Source organism: Tinamus guttatus, unplaced genomic scaffold, assembly GCF_059628265.1.
Source record: "Tinamus guttatus ecotype Peru unplaced genomic scaffold, ASM5962826v1 Tinamus_guttatus_pri_ptg000247l, whole genome shotgun sequence".
Classification (NCBI taxonomy): Eukaryota; Metazoa; Chordata; class Aves; order Tinamiformes; family Tinamidae; genus Tinamus; species Tinamus guttatus.
The window spans coordinates 8029094-8043245 of NW_028288781.1; the positions used below are offsets into that span (position 1 = coordinate 8029094).

The 14152-nt window shown below is 64.8% G+C and overlaps 2 protein-coding genes across 2 annotated transcripts; one reads left to right on the forward strand and one right to left on the reverse strand.

Annotated features, from left to right (window-relative positions):
- Nucleotides 1-1597: 1597 nt before the first annotated feature.
- On the forward strand, nucleotides 1598-4297 carry NAGK (N-acetylglucosamine kinase). Its single transcript, XM_088526633.1, has 10 exons — nucleotides 1598-1626; nucleotides 2222-2306; nucleotides 2380-2478; nucleotides 2562-2703; nucleotides 3135-3245; nucleotides 3325-3437; nucleotides 3502-3589; nucleotides 3695-3792; nucleotides 3867-3945; nucleotides 4078-4297. Exons 1-10 carry the CDS (start codon nucleotides 1598-1600, stop codon nucleotides 4287-4289), a joined length of 1056 nt encoding a protein of 351 aa, XP_088382759.1. The 3' UTR covers nucleotides 4290-4297.
- Nucleotides 4298-6348: 2051 nt separating this feature from the next.
- PAIP2B (poly(A) binding protein interacting protein 2B) lies at nucleotides 6349-10635 on the reverse strand. Its single transcript, XM_010225386.2, has 3 exons — nucleotides 10461-10635; nucleotides 6914-7090; nucleotides 6349-6414 (listed from the first exon to the last, which is right to left on the reverse strand). Exons 1-3 carry the CDS (start codon nucleotides 10602-10604, stop codon nucleotides 6358-6360), a joined length of 378 nt encoding a protein of 125 aa, XP_010223688.2. The 5' UTR covers nucleotides 10605-10635; the 3' UTR covers nucleotides 6349-6357.
- Nucleotides 10636-14152: the final 3517 nt, after the last annotated feature.

Below are 14152 nucleotides of genomic sequence, written 5' to 3' on the forward strand. Positions count from 1 at the left end.
CCCGGCACAGCACCCAGGAGCTGGACGCCCTGGAGACTCCAGCCTCTCCAGGCAGCACTCTGCTCCTCAGGCGCGGATGGAGGCTCCGCGTGGTGGCTCGCGGCCCCCACAGCCCCGCTCCGGAGCGGCGTCGCTGCTGCCGGCCCGGCCGAGCTTCCCGCGCTGCCGCGTGTGCCCGGCTACTGCCTGGGAGCATCTTCATCCCTGTCCTCATCCCCATCCTCATCCCCATCTTCATCCTCGTCCCCATCTCCATCCTAATTCCTGTCTGTATCGCTAGCTCTATTCCCATTTTTATCCCTGTCTCCATCCCCATCCTCATCCTCATCCCTGTCCCTATTTCCATCCACAGCCTCACTCCTATTTCCATCTTCATCCGCATCCCTATCCCTGTTTCTATCCTCATCCTTGTCTCCTTTCTTATCCCCATCCCCATCCTGCGCCTCCTCATGTTCCTTTACCCATCTCCATAGCCGTCTCTGTCCCTATCCCCATTCTCCTCCCGTCCCTGTCCCCGTCCCCACACGCGGTGGCCCCGTCCCCATGTCCCCAGCCCGGTGCACTCACCATGGCCCCCAACTTTGCGCAACTTGAGACAAAGACCCCGTCCCGGCGCCGCTGTCTGCGCGGGGGGACAGACAGCCTGGTGCCAGGAGGGGCTTAATGAGGGCGCAGGGCTGGGGGTCACGCACAGCCCCACGTGCAGCTTAACCCTTCCCGCGCCCGCCCGGCCGCCTCCAGCTTCTCCATCCTGCTCCTCACTTCCCTCCCGGCCTCGCGCTGGCCCTCCCAGCCAGGCGAGCAGCTGTGTCCTTCCTGACTCCGTCTGCCCCTCCGTCTATCCGTCCACGCAACCGCCCCCTTGTCCCTCCAACCACCCACCCACGTGATCCTCTTTCTCCATGCAGCCTGCCTCCATCTCCTCCATCCCTCCATGCACCCAGCCTGCCTCCATCTCCTCCATCCACCCAAGCTGGCTCCATCTCGCCACCCCTGCAGCCACCCAACCGTGTCTCCATGTTCTCCACCCCGCCAGGCAACCTGCCGTTCCCAGCCCTCCATCCTCGCACCCATTCAGGCCCCTTTTCTCCACCCACCCATCTACCCGTTCATCCTCTCCATCCAACCATCTCCTCCATCCGTCCTTCTCGTCCGTCCACCCCTCCATCTTCCCCATGCGTCCATCCATCCACCCATCCATCCGCATCTCCACCCCTCTGTCCATCCGCCCCGTTCCCCTCACATGGGGACCTGGGCGAGGGTAGCAGAGCCACTGTGCCCTGCGTAGCCACCAGGCCGGGCCGGTCCCCGTGCTGCTCCAGGCGCCGGCACCAGAAACGCCGGTTTCCCCCCAAAAAGGGGAGCGGAGACAGTGGAGACCTCCCACCCCAGCCACAGCGGGGCGAACCGGGGGGCACCGGGGGGTCCCGGGCAGGGCCGGGGCGGATGGGGAGGTGCCGGGTGTCCCGGGCGGGGCCGGGGCGCTGGGCGCTCCGCTCCCGTTCCCGGCGCCGGGACGCGCGGGCAGGCGGGGCCGGCCCGGACGCCGGGGCTCCCGGTGGCGGGAAGTCCCTCCCCGCGGGCGGGGCGGCGCGACATGGCCGCGCTGTTCGGCGGCGTGGAGGGGTGACGGGCGCGGCGGCCTCGCGGGGACCTCGCGGGGACGTGGAGGGGAGCGGGGGGACGGCGGGGCCCCGCGCGGCCCCGGGGCGCGACCTGCCCACGGACCCGGGTGGGAGGAGGGGTGTCTGCCCCCCCAGCTGCCCCCGCATCCCGGACGGGGCGGGACCTGCGTCGCCCGAAGCCCCGAACTGTCCCCCGCTGTTTGGGTCGGGGCGGGGGGCGCAGCCGAACCCCTCCAAACTGCTCCCAGTGCCCCAGCAGGGGGGGGATCTGCACCTTCCCAACCCCCAAACTGCCCTGAGAGCCTGGATAGGGGCGGGTATGGACCACCCGAACCCCAAACGGACCCTCATGCCCCAAATCGGGGAGGAGGAGGTCTGCACCCCCCAACTGCCACTAATGCCCCAGCCCAGGGCTCTTCTGCAACCCCCAAGGCCAAAACGTCCCCCATACCCAGCCCGGGAAGGTGCCAGCACTCGGTCCCCACAGATTTGGGGCGCTTTGGGGGTCCCCCCAGGGGCAGCGGAGCTGGGGCGGGCGTCGGGGCGGCCCCGACATCCCCGGGCAGGTGGGTGCTCAGGGCTGCTGGCTCCCGCAGCGGGGGCACACACTCCACCGTGGTGCTGGTCTCCGAGGATGGCAGGATCCTGGCCGAGAGCGACGGGCCCTGCACCAACCACTGGGTGAGACACGGCTGGGGACACGCGGGGACGTGGGGACGGCCGCGGTGACGGGGGTTCACGCACCGCCCCGCAGCTCGTGGGCTCCGAGCAGTGTCTGCAGAGGATCAACCAGATGGTTGTCGAGGCCAAGGGCAAGGCCGGCGTGGAGCCGCACGTGCCCCTGCGCGCGCTGGTGAGTCCTGTGTGCCCGCGCCGCGTCCCGCTCTGTGCGGGAGCGGGGTGTCCTGCGCGGCTGAGCCCCCTGTCCCTGTGCAGGGCTTGTCCCTGAGTGGTGGCGAGCAAGAGGAGGCCATGGGCGACCTGCTGGTGCAGCTGGAGCGGCGCTTCCCGGCACTCAGCGAGAGCTACTGCATCAGCAGCGACGCCATCGGGGCCATGGCCACTGCCAGCGAGCACGGTGAGGCCACGGGCAGAGCGTGGCAGGGAGGAGGAGGAGGAGCGCCTGGGGCTGAGGAAGAGGAGTGCTTTGGGATGAGGAAGAGGAGCGCTTGGGGCGGAGGCAGAGGAGCACCTGGGGCTGAGGAACAGGAGCGATTTGGGTGCAGGAAGAGGAGGGCTTGGGGTGGAGGAAGAGGAGGGCTTTGGGATGAGGAAGAAGAGCGCTTGCGGTGGAGGAAGAGGAGTGCCTGCGGCTGAGGAAGAGGAGTGCTTGGGGTGGAGGAAGAGGAACACTTGGGATGAGGAAGAGGAGCGCTTGGGGTGGAGGAAGAGGAGCACCTGGGGTTGAGGAAGAGAGCAGTTTGGGCTGAGGAAGAGGAGCGCCTGGGGTGGAGGAAGGTGGTGCGCGGGTCCCGGCGCCACGCGCCCCGTCCCCTCATGTGCCCACAGGCGGCATCGTGCTTATCTCGGGCACCGGCTCCAACTGCAAACTTGTCAACCCCGACGGCTCCGAGGTCGGCTGTGGTGGCTGGGGCCACCTGATGGGCGACGAGGGCTCAGGTGAGGCCAGGCCCGGGTGGCTGGGGGGCCCTGCGCGGTGCCCGCTGCCCCTCACCCCAGCTCCGCGCCTGCTCCGCAGCCTACTGGATCGCGCACCGCGCCGTCAAGACAGTCTTTGACGGCATGGACAACCTGGAGGCACCTCCGCACGACGTGGCCTTCGTCCGGCGGGCCATGCTCGAGTACTTTGAGGTGCGCGGGGGCGCGGGGCGGCGGGGATCCGCGGGGCCGCGCTCACCGTCCCGTGGCCCCGCAGATCTCCAACCGCATGGGCCTCCTCTCCCACCTCTACCGCTCCTTCGACAAGGCCAAGTTCGCCGGGTTCTGCCGGAAGCTGGCGGAGGGTAAGGCAGCTCCGGCCGCGCTCTGGCTCCCGGCTGGCTCCGGGACGCTCCCGCGGGAAGCGGGAGCCGCTCCGGCGCCCATCCCAGCGCCGCTCTGTGCTGCAGGAGCGGAGGCCGGGGACCCGCTGTGCCGCCACGTGTTCAGCGAGGCCGGCGCCGTGCTGGCGCGCCACGTGGCTGCTGTGCTGCCCCGCGCTGACAAGGTGAGCCAGGCGCCCGCGGGGATGTCCCTTCCCCACGGGGCCTGCTCTCACGCGGCGCCCTGTCCCCTGCGCAGAGGCTGTTCCAGGGAGAGCTGGGGCTGCCCATCCTCTGCGTGGGCTCCGTGTGGAACAGCTGGGAGCTCCTCAAGGAGGGTGAGCCCAGAGCCCCGGCGCGAGGGGAGGGAGGGAGAGAGGGACCCCCTTCCCGGCAGCTCCAGAGGCTGCTCTCCGGGGAGGCCGCTCTCGGAGGAGGCCCTGGAGCCGCTCAGCTCTTGCCCGCCGCAGGCTTCGTGCGGGTGCTGGAGCAGGCCCGGCGCGAGCGGCCCCGCGCCGCCTTCGCCGCCTTCAGCCTCCTGACGCTGCGGGGCTCCTCGGCGCTGGGGGCGGCCAGCCTGGGCGCGCGGCGCGCGGGCCGGGCGCTGCCGCTGGACTACGCGGGCAACGTGCGCGTCCTCTACCGGCACCGCTTCGAGCGCGGCTCCCCTGGCCCGCAATAAAGCGCTGCAGGTGCCAGGGAGGACGGTCCGAGGCGTCTGCACCGGCGGTTCGTGGAAATCCCGCAGGGATGAGGTGCTCCCTGTCCCTCCTTGGTGGCCGCTGCCTCCTGCCTTGCCCGGAGCAAGGCACAGGCTGGAGACGCTGCTGCACTGAGCGCTCACCCCTGCTCCAGGGAGGGTTCTGCACTGTTGCATTCCAAAACCAAAAAAAAAGCTTATTTTTAATAATGCATGGTCTGAAATTTACAGCGCATCAGAGGGCTTTTTGAGTGAGCGGTCAATAGAAACCAGGAAAGAGGCGGTGCCAGGGCAACGAAGCAGGAGGAGCCGCATTAGCTCCAATGGGATCGTTCTGCCAAGCATCCCGGGTGCTCATGGCCTTGTGCAGCTTATGAAGGTGGGAATGGGAGCAGGACAAGGCAGCTCCCAAGGGGCCGCTGGCTTCCAGCCCTGCAAGCCCCAGGGAGACGCAGGCCCTAGCCAGGAACTGCTCCATTGGAATAGAGGGAATCCTGTATATCCGCGTGCCTGGGGAGCAGGGTCTGGCCAGAGCAGCAAAACCTCCACAGCGTCACTAGAGCGAATGCGGTGACAACGCAGAGCTGGCGCTGGGGACGGACCCCACCGAAAATGCATCCGGGTCCTCCCGGCCCTGCTTCTCCTGGGAAGGAATCTCCAGAGCAGGTGATTTAGGAGAGCAGAAGGGAAAGGGAGGCGGTTTGGGAAGCAAAGCCTGGTTCCTGCAGCCCTCGCTGGGCAGGAGCAAAGTCTGGGACCTGCCACCAGCATCCCTTGCAGCCGGCATCGAGGGGACCATGAAGGAAGGGCTCTCCCCTCCCCTAAATATCTGTGTGGGGGATTCCAAACTGTCCTGCTCATCAGCAAGTCCCTCAGGGCAGATCAAAGCGGATTCGTTCTTTCCCCACCCCACACCAGCTCTTCCAGAGAGGGAATTCCCTTAACAGTGCAGGGGGCTCCTCTGGCTCCACGTTCACCCTCCGGTGGGCAGCCTCCTGCAGCAGGATCGTCCTCAGCCTGCTCTCACCCAGACAGACCTTCCAAGGAGGCAGTTCACTTCCCAAGGAGGCAGCCTGCCTCCCAAGGAGGCGATCCGCTTCCCAAGGAGGCGATCCACCTTCCAGGGTAGCTGGGCTGGCAGAAGATGCAGGGCCACTCGTGGCAGGAGTCCTCAGAGCTTCCCAGTGACAGAAGATTCCTGCCCTTTTCCAGAGAATCTGCTTGAAACCAACTCCCTGCCCCGACCCACTTTGCAGCACGGCTCAGAACGGGCTACACTCAGTTTCTCTTGGATTTATTTCAACCGTTTCAGTAAGAAATGAAGGTACAGATGCCTCAGAGCCATCGCCTCTAATGCTGGGTAAGCCCAAGAGTCAGGGAAAAGGAATCTGCCAGGGAAACCCGTATCTTGTAGCAGAAACAGCTCCCCGAGAAGGACGGGGTGTCTAACGGAGCAGCCTCCCCAGCGAGGGCTCCGCGAGCGCTTAAAGCCGGCCAGACTCTCCCACCTGGCAGCAAAGGAGCAGCTACATCAGCACTGAGCACGGAGCAGGGCTGGCCAGGCCGCCGTGTGTGGGGCTTGGCCTCTGCAGCCTTGTGACACTTCACCTTTCCTTTAGGGAAAAAACCTATTGTTGATGGAGTAGGAGAAGCCACGTGGCTCCCTGCGCAGGCCCTGGCCTTCCCAGCTCGCTGCATCCCGGATGGGAACAGGCAGGGGGATCCTACGGACACTGTAACGGGAAACACAGCCTCGGCACCCGCGGTTTGAGCACGCGTGGGGAATGGGCCTCGGAAGCAGCAGCAGTGCCGGACTCCAGCACAGACCCCAGGGCCACGAGTCCCAGGAAGCAAAAACTGCCAAAAAGTGATAGACGATAAAAAGAAAGAGTAGAAAAAACCACCCCCCGAACGGTGCGTGAAGCACAGAGCAAGAGTTGGCCACAGTGCCGTGGCGCGGGGTCCAGCGGGGGTACGTCCCCTTCCTCCTGCTCCTGCCACCTTCCCACCGTGGCAGACGGACACAGTCTTTCTGAGCCAGCTTCCAAGGTCAGTACTTCACACCAGGCACAAACTCCTTGGCGTCTGGATTCAAGGTGCTTTTGCTCTGCAAGAGAGGAGGCAGCAGGGCCCGGTGAGGGTCAGGGACATCTGTGCGCGCTGCTCGCATTGCCACCCCAGTCCCCATGACTCAAGACACCGCCTAAAAGGTGACAGCTCAGAAGTGCCTGCTCCCAGGATGGACTTTGGAGGACAAACACTTGAGAATTCTCTGTCTGTCTCTTGCTTCTTGTGTCTACAGAACATTTGTCAAACAGGCTGCATGGTGCCAACAGCCAAATTTTATTGTCACCCCTGGCAGAAGGGGGTGAGGACCCGCCTGGCCCACCCATACCAGCAGCCTCAGCGTGCTGGTCCGTGCAGCCCTTTCTAGCCCTGCAGGATTCTTCCGCTTTCGAGGACGAGAACGGGCATCTCCTGAACATTCCTGGTCTTCGGCACACCTCAGCTCTGCCCAGTAGTCGAGAGAGGTCCTGGTTTGCCCTGAGCCCACAGTGAGACCTGCCCTCGTGCCAATGGTGGTGCTAGCTCTCCCCGCTCCTTACCAGGATGTCCTCGGAGCCGTGCCCGTCGGTCACGGAGAGCCCGTTGAGCTGCTGCTGCAGCTGCCCCATGCCCTGGGGCAGGTCGCGGGAGGGAATGAACCAGTCCTGCTCCTCCTCGTCCAGCATCTCCTGGAAGCAGCGGTCGAGGAACTCCTGCTCCTGCAGCTCCTCCTCCACCTGCCCAAACAGACCGTGAGGCCCAGGGTACAAATTCGGCACCTCTGTGTTTTGCACGTGCTGCCCTCGACCGCAGAGGCAGACTCTGCAGGTCCAAGTCCCCCGTCCACCCCTCAGAAAGGCCACGCTTCCCTCAGAGCTGGATGTTAAACTTTGGACGGACACAGCAAGGTGTGGGAAATGGGAGCAGCATGGCTGGGTGCCCTGCAAGAGCCTGGAATGGGGATGTTTGCTTCCAGGTGGCTAAAGCAAAGCTGCGTTCGGACACTGCTCCTCGCTGCTGGGGACGGAGGCACCCGCAGGGTCCAGGCACTGCTGGGGCAGGATTTCTGGGACATCCGCACGTGCCGGGGGGCTCCAGCCACCACATCCTGGCACGGCTGGCTGTGGACGGGCAGGATGGAGCACTAAATCCCAGCTGGGACGCGGAGCAGGTGTTGTGGAGAGGCTCCGGTGCCGGAGGGGCTGGGAGTGACGTTGCAGCCGTGTGAGCTGACGCTTTACCCAACTGCTGCAGTTCTGCAGAGCAGGCTCGACAGGCTGAGTGCCAACGCGCCCCAGGGAAACGCGGCAGGAGCCACGTATCCATGGGGAGCAGGATGCGGCCTTGGCATCCATGTCCTGCTCTGCAGGGAGCTCGGTCAGGTGGCCAAGCTGTCCTGGGCAACTCCCTCGGATGAGCAATTCCCTCCGGAGAGGCCGAGCACCTGCAGCTCAGTGCAGGCCAGATGCTCCCGTGGCCAGAGCAGGCACTTCCCGACGGGAAGGAAGCGGCTCCATGTGAGGGCTGGTGCCTCTCCACATCCTGTCGCAGGGTGGCAGCCGCTCCCACCGGGAATCAACCACCCGGGCAGCCCGGAGCAGCTCGGAGGGCCGGCACCGCTCGGGTGCAGGAGCAGAGCCCGGGAAGGGGGACAGCGATAGCCTGTTCCTGGCGCGCTGGACACGAAGCCTGGGACAAGCAGAAGCGCCTCGGACGCTGCTCTCCCATGTGCATGTCCCCAGCTCGGAGGGGCCCTGCTTTAGGTCTCCCGTTGCAGTGCGGGATCCACCTGCATGATCCCCAAACGCTCCCCAAATCCCACATCCATCTGTGCCTGAGCTTCCACCTGCCCCCAAACTTGGTACCGCGTCCCCTTCCTGGCCACAACAGCAGGCTGCTCCTGCTGCTACCTGCATGCACCAGCCTCCCAAGTGCCCCAAATGTCCCTTTTCCATCCCTAACCCTCCTGCCCTGCTGCTGCCCCGCAGCCGGGGAGCTCTGCTCCGGCTCCACTGCAATCCACAGCCCACACCACAAGGCTCAAAATCGGTTCCGGGGAGGCAGAAACCCCCTTCCCCACCAGTGAAGCTGCACTGCTTCCCATCGTTACCCTCGCTGGGGTTTCCAGTGGCTGCTCGCAAAAGCCCATGAAGAAACAGGATGGAACCGACAAACGAGACGGCGGGTCAGCCCTGTGCGCTCTCTCAGCGCCCGGCCGAGCACCCCGCGCTCTTCCAGGATGCGGGACGGAGCTGCCTGCAGCCCATCTGACCTCAGAGCATTCCCAAGGGATATTCCCAAGGGATATTCCCTCGCAAAGCTCAGAGCAGCCTCGCCAGGGCCTTGTTTTTTCCATGCCAGGAGCACCTCAGCGTGTGGAGCTGCCACAAAAGGCCCACTGGGCACCAGGAGGGAGAGCTGGGAGCAGCTCCACCTTCCTGGGACAGCGTCAGGCCCCACGTTACTGCGTCCCAACAACCTGAGCTAGGAGATAACAGGGTTATTACGTGCCTGGAGTCCCTCGCCAGCCTCCGTGACACTGGATACGGCTGTCACCTCCCACTGCAGCCACCGCTGCCTCCTGGGCTGTCAGCGCAGCCCTCCCTGCAGCAGCTCCCAGCACTCCCTTTCCTGCCCTCCGGGATGTGCTGGCTCCTTGGAGAAGAGGTCCTGCTCTCATCAATAATGGAACCCCGTGCCAAGGAGCCCGTGGGTTTCGGAACATCCCTGCCCGTTCCGCTGTGCCGGGTGAAGGGAACGCTGGCGGAGGAGGGCATGTGACTTGGGAGGCTGAGAGGAAGCAAAAAGGCAGCGGGGGAGAAAGGACCCAGCTCTCGTGCCAACCTGGAGGTGACCAAGCGGCAGGGACACCAATGGCACGTGGTGCCACCGCCTGCACTGGGCCCCACGCGCACAGCGCAGCCTCGGCCGCGGCAGCTTCCCCAACCTGGGCTGAAAATCCCTTGCAAGGGGACCTCGCACTTCCAGAAGAGCTTTCCATTTCCCGAGCCAGTGGGAACAGCACCGGGGCAAGAGGCGGCTCCGACACAGCAGGGCTGGAGCCGCTTGTGTTCCCAGGGCATTTCCCAAGAGCTGGCGCAGGAACAACGCGCAGGTGGGATCTCGCTGCACAGGTTCTTTGCTTATCTTTTCCCCCAGCCTCCTCGAAGCTCCTCGAAGCCCGCTGAGCTGTCAGCCCCATCCCCTCCCCTCTCCGCCTCGTGCTGCCGGGGCTCCCTGTGCTGCTCCTCTGCCCCATGCCCTGCCGCAGCGGGACGGCACTCGCTGGCCTTACCCACTCCAGCGCGTCGCCTTTGCCACGCGCTCAACCAAGGCAGCATTTTGCAGACATCGGCTGATTCATCTTGCCCATTTCCAGGGGCGCAGCTGCTTGCGGGGCTGCCTGGCACAACCTGAGAGGGAGATGCTCCGGCTGCTGCGTCCGAGTGCTGCAGCTCGGGCAGCTGGAGCAGCACCGGCTCCTGCCCTCTCCGGCCCAAGCCGAGCGACTTCCTGCAGCTTCGGGGACGACTCCAGGGACTCCAGCCCCCAGCAACGTTCCCTGCCACCTCATCCAGCCCTGGCACAAAATCCCACGCAAGCCCGAAGCCGACGCAGGCAGGCGACGCGGTGCTCAGGCCTCTTACTGAGCTGCATGGCTGCTTCCAGCAGTGTGGGGGCCGTTGGACTGGAACAACCTCCACCCAAAAGGGCAGCTACGAACGTAAGAACTCGCCCCTGAGAGAACAGCGCCATGAATGCGCTGAGGGAGATGCTGGTGCTGATTTTACTTTCACCCTCGAGATGAGCACGCAGAGAGTGAACGTCTTGGTTATCGGAGCGAGCATGGGAAGAACAACAGGGCTGTCACCGGCCTCCGAGCCGATCCGACAGCGCCGAAGGCGGCACGAGGATTTTCTCCGAGCGTTACTCATCACACGGCATCCGGGCAGAGTCGACAGGAGCGAGACTGCCGGGAGCCACCCCCAGTGCGGGACCAGCCCCAGCTGCGGCTCCCGCTCCCTGGACAGCACCAGAGGAAGCCTCCGCTGTGCCCTCTGCCCCGTGTCAGCCCCGGAAACGTGGGCTGGCCGCCCTCGCTCCTACCTGCCTGTTGAAGTCTTCCTCGTTCTCCATCCACATGTACTCCGCAAAGGGGTTGCTCTCCTTTTCATCGTGGCCATTCGCTACTTGGTCCTCCTTGGATTTGGGGCTGGGGGTGCTGGTGTTGGCAACGTCGGAACCGTTCATCGTTACGGAGTCTGGGGAGGAGAAGAGCAGGGTGAGGAGCGGGCGCAGCCGCCGCGGAGCCCACGCTCGGATCCAGTGGCTGCAGCCAGCTGCTGCTCCCTAACCTGCAGGGTTTGGAGCAGCCAGGGACGGTCTGTGCACTTGGGCACGGGGCATAACCCGAGCAGCGTTTCCAGCGGGGCAGCCACGGCCACGAACGCACACTGATTTCGTTTCCAAAGGGCCGTCCGGGAACAGGGCCGGGCCCAGCAGCTGCTGCGCTCCGCAGCCCTGGGATCCTGCCCAGGCTCGGGGCTATCACGGGACTCGGCCGTATCCATCGCTTGTTTTGCACACCCAGCTGCAGCGGCGCTGGCAACGGCCCCGCGCGGCCGGGCCACGAGCAGGGCCCGTGTGCCCACGTCCCCACGTCCCCGTCCCCGTCCCTCGCCGTCCTCGGGCACTAGCTGCTCTGCAGCCCAGCACTGGGAATGCAGCCCCAGACTCTCGGCACAAAGCGCGCCGAATGCTGAAGCCTTTTATGACTTACTTCCAATCTGCCACAAAATACACCAGAAGACGCAAACCTGCCTATCTGTAACCAACACACCAGCCACAGGGAATAAACTCCCCTGTAAAGGCAAATAATGGAGTTTGGGGAAGAAGGCATGAGCTTGGGACCCCTTATCTGCCCTGTGATTTATTTTAGAGCCCCTTTCACCAAAGTTTGTTAACTGAAACACGAGGAGTGCCTTGTTTTGCAGCAGATATTCCCAGCTCCAGAAGTGCGGTTTAAGAAATGCGGCCCTTGCAGAGCTGCTGCTGAGCTGTTCCAGCCGGCAGTGCGTCCCGAAAGGGCACCCAACCACACGGGGGGAAGGACACGGAGGGGTTAACGAGACCAACACTCCACAGAGAGGTGCACGCTGCGACAGGGGAGCAGGAAGCAGACGCAGAGCTAAAAGCAGAGACGCTGCTGAAAAGAAATTCAGGATATAATTAGGTCCAGCTTTATGTTCTGCTCGGCACTGGTGAAGCCCCATCTGGGCCTGAGCTGCATCCAGCTCCCAAACAGGAGTGCTGGAAAACACGATTGCTTTGGAAGAGCAACAGGTCTGGGCTCGCTGGGGCTGGAGGAGGCCCTGGGCAGGGGACGCTGCAGAGCACACAGGTCCCACAACAACCCCCGGGGAGCAAAGGGCCTTGCAGAGAACGGGCCTTGTGTCCTCAGGGACATCAAAGGTTTTTGTCTTTTTACAGGAGCAGAAATTTTGTTGGGGGAAAGGGGACTGGTGGGAGACCACAGAGGACAAGCGGAACGGATGCCCTTGATGGAGGCACTGAGACTTGTCCCCTCCGGAGCTCCAGGCAGCAGTCACTGAGGAGCATGAGGTTAGTCCTGGTGTCCTTATCCTGTGTTTCGGAGCAGGGGGACAAACGAGTGACCTCTCCCAGGCTCTGCAGCCCCGCGTGACTCCAAGCAGCAACAGGTCCCTCTGATCCACAGCCCCGGAGTAGAGAGACGCCCCGGGCACCCCCAGGCAGTGCAGAGCAACCAGGGCTGCCCGGCTCCTCCGCCCACCCCAGGCTGGACCTCCAAGGGCTGTCCCACCAGTTAAACTTAGCCTTTTTGCACCTATTCCTACTTGCAGGAGGAACCCGAGGCGCAAGTGTCCTGACGTTCCTGTGCGGGGAGCAGAGCTGCTCATCCCCGGGACAGCAAGACTGCAGGTGCCAGAGCCCCCGGAGCCGGCCCATTTGCGGTGTGCGGACGGGCACAGGGACGGGTCCCACCAGCATCTTCCGAGGAGCCGGCAGCGCTCTGTTTCGAGTACAGACATGTGAGCGCTGCCAAGGCCAACGTCACGGCTCTGCCGTGGCAATGAGGCTTCTGGACTATGGGTAGCTCCAGTCTGGTGACCGCCAGTTGCAGGGCGGACAGAAAAGGCAGGGGAGCTGCAAGGCGACCGGTTCTGGCGCTGGGAAGCCTGCTAAGCCCTCCCGGCCTCCGAGCGGAGGCGCTGGCAGAGGCAGAGCCTGCAGCTCCGTCCCGCGGGCGGCTCCGCGGGGCCGCCGGGGTTTGCTGAGCACCAGTGGCAGCGCCACGGGCACCGGGGTCCTGCTCCGGGCAGTGCCCCCCTGCTCCCCTGCCCCCCGTCACCGCGCGAGGATCCCCGGGGGGCAGCGCAGCCGCCGGGTGCGATGTCCCCCCTGGGGCTGATGTCCCCCCCGGGCTCGTGGTGCCGTGCGCAGGGACGGGCCCCGCAGGAGGCCGGGGCAGCGCCGGGGCCCCGGGCACCCGCAGCGCTTGACAGCCCAGCTCACGCGGGGCGGTTTGTCCAGCCCTGATGACGGAGGCTCCGGCGTCCAGGCCCTCTTCCTAAAGAGGCGGGTGGAGCTGCGGAGAGACAGGGAGAGCGGCCAGCTTGGCACAGCACCAGGACAGCCCAGCCCTGAGCTGCTCGAGCCGCCAGCGCAAGCAAACCCAAACTGCACCAAAACCCGAGCGCACCAAGAGCCTGAACCTCAGTTTTATGGTCAATAGCCCTTATTCCCTTCGTATCAAGCAGTTCCTCTTCTTTTCCCCCCAATCTGATCAGTCTTAAACCTGTAACACAAAATACGCCAAGGCCAAAGCCCAGCTTTGCCCTGCTCTGAACTCACACCAAGGCCTCCAGCCCCCCGTCTGCCTCAGCTCTCGGGTACCTCTTCCCTCCAGAGAATCCGCAGCCGTTTGCTGGAACGAAGCCGCCTCACAGCTGCAGAGTGGGAAACACCCGGGCCCCCGCGCGGGGTCCAGCTCGGGCGCTGCCCCACGGGACGGCAGCGCACGGGGCCCAAACGGGTCCAAACCCAGAGGCGGCCCCGCGCGGAGCGGAGCCCGCGGCACCGCTGCGGACGCGGCCCGGCCTCGGCTCCCAGGACGGCAGCGCAGCGGCAGCCGCGGCGCTGAGGGGACCCACTCCACCCGTGGCCGCAACGAGGAGGGCAGAAAGGCAGCTTTTAATCTCCCGGTTTTCCCTGCTCGGCGCAGAGGCCCCAAGGTCGCGTTTCGCCCTTATCGGCTGGCGCTGGGAACGCGCACGCAGCCCGGGTGGACGCTCACGGCCTCGCTGCGTCCAGCCCCGCGTCCCTCCTGTCCCCGGGACACGGACGGGCCGTTCACCCCCGCTCCGGCCATGCCGAGGGCAGGAACCGCGCTGCCTGCCTGGGCAGACACCCTCCACGCTGAGTTTTCTTACGGTGAAGACTTTGTAGATTTGTCTCCCCTTTCATCTCCTGCTGGAAAATGAAGCCCGCGAAGAGGCAGTCTTGCAGCTGGGGCCTGTGATCCCAAGGAAGCGTGTCCAGAGCACACAAACCACCCCCGAGCCGCAGCCGCGCAGAAGCACCGCTCCAGGACGCAGTAAATCCCAGGAATTACGTGCTGCGGCAGCCACAGGGCAGGAAATGATCCTGTGGGGTCCAGGCCAGTCTTTGCAAACATTTCCAGGGTTTCTCAATGCTCCAGGGCCTGCCTGGAGCTGGGAGAGGGGCCGCCAACAGTCCCACAAAACCAAACTCGGGGA

Bases quoted from the DNA above. Each gene is read 5' to 3' on its own strand.
- NAGK (XM_088526633.1), top strand. From the start codon at position 1,598: ATGGCCGCGCTGTTCGGCGGCGTGGAGGG. The intron at 3,793-3,866 runs GTGAGCCAGGCG...TCCCCTGCGCAG, and splicing joins TGCTGCCCCGCGCTGACAAG to AGGCTGTTCCAGGGAGAGCT. The intron at 3,946-4,077 runs GTGAGCCCAGAG...TGCCCGCCGCAG, and splicing joins CTGGGAGCTCCTCAAGGAGG to GCTTCGTGCGGGTGCTGGAG.
- PAIP2B (XM_010225386.2), bottom strand. From the start codon at position 10,604: ATGAACGGTTCCGACGTTGCCAACACCAGCACCCCCAGCCCCAAATCC. The intron at 7,091-10,460 runs GTAGGAGCGAGG...CTGTTTGGGCAG, and splicing joins AGGAAGACTTCAACAGGCAG to GTGGAGGAGGAGCTGCAGGA. The intron at 6,415-6,913 runs GTAAGGAGCGGG...CCTCTCTTGCAG, and splicing joins ACGGCTCCGAGGACATCCTG to AGCAAAAGCACCTTGAATCC.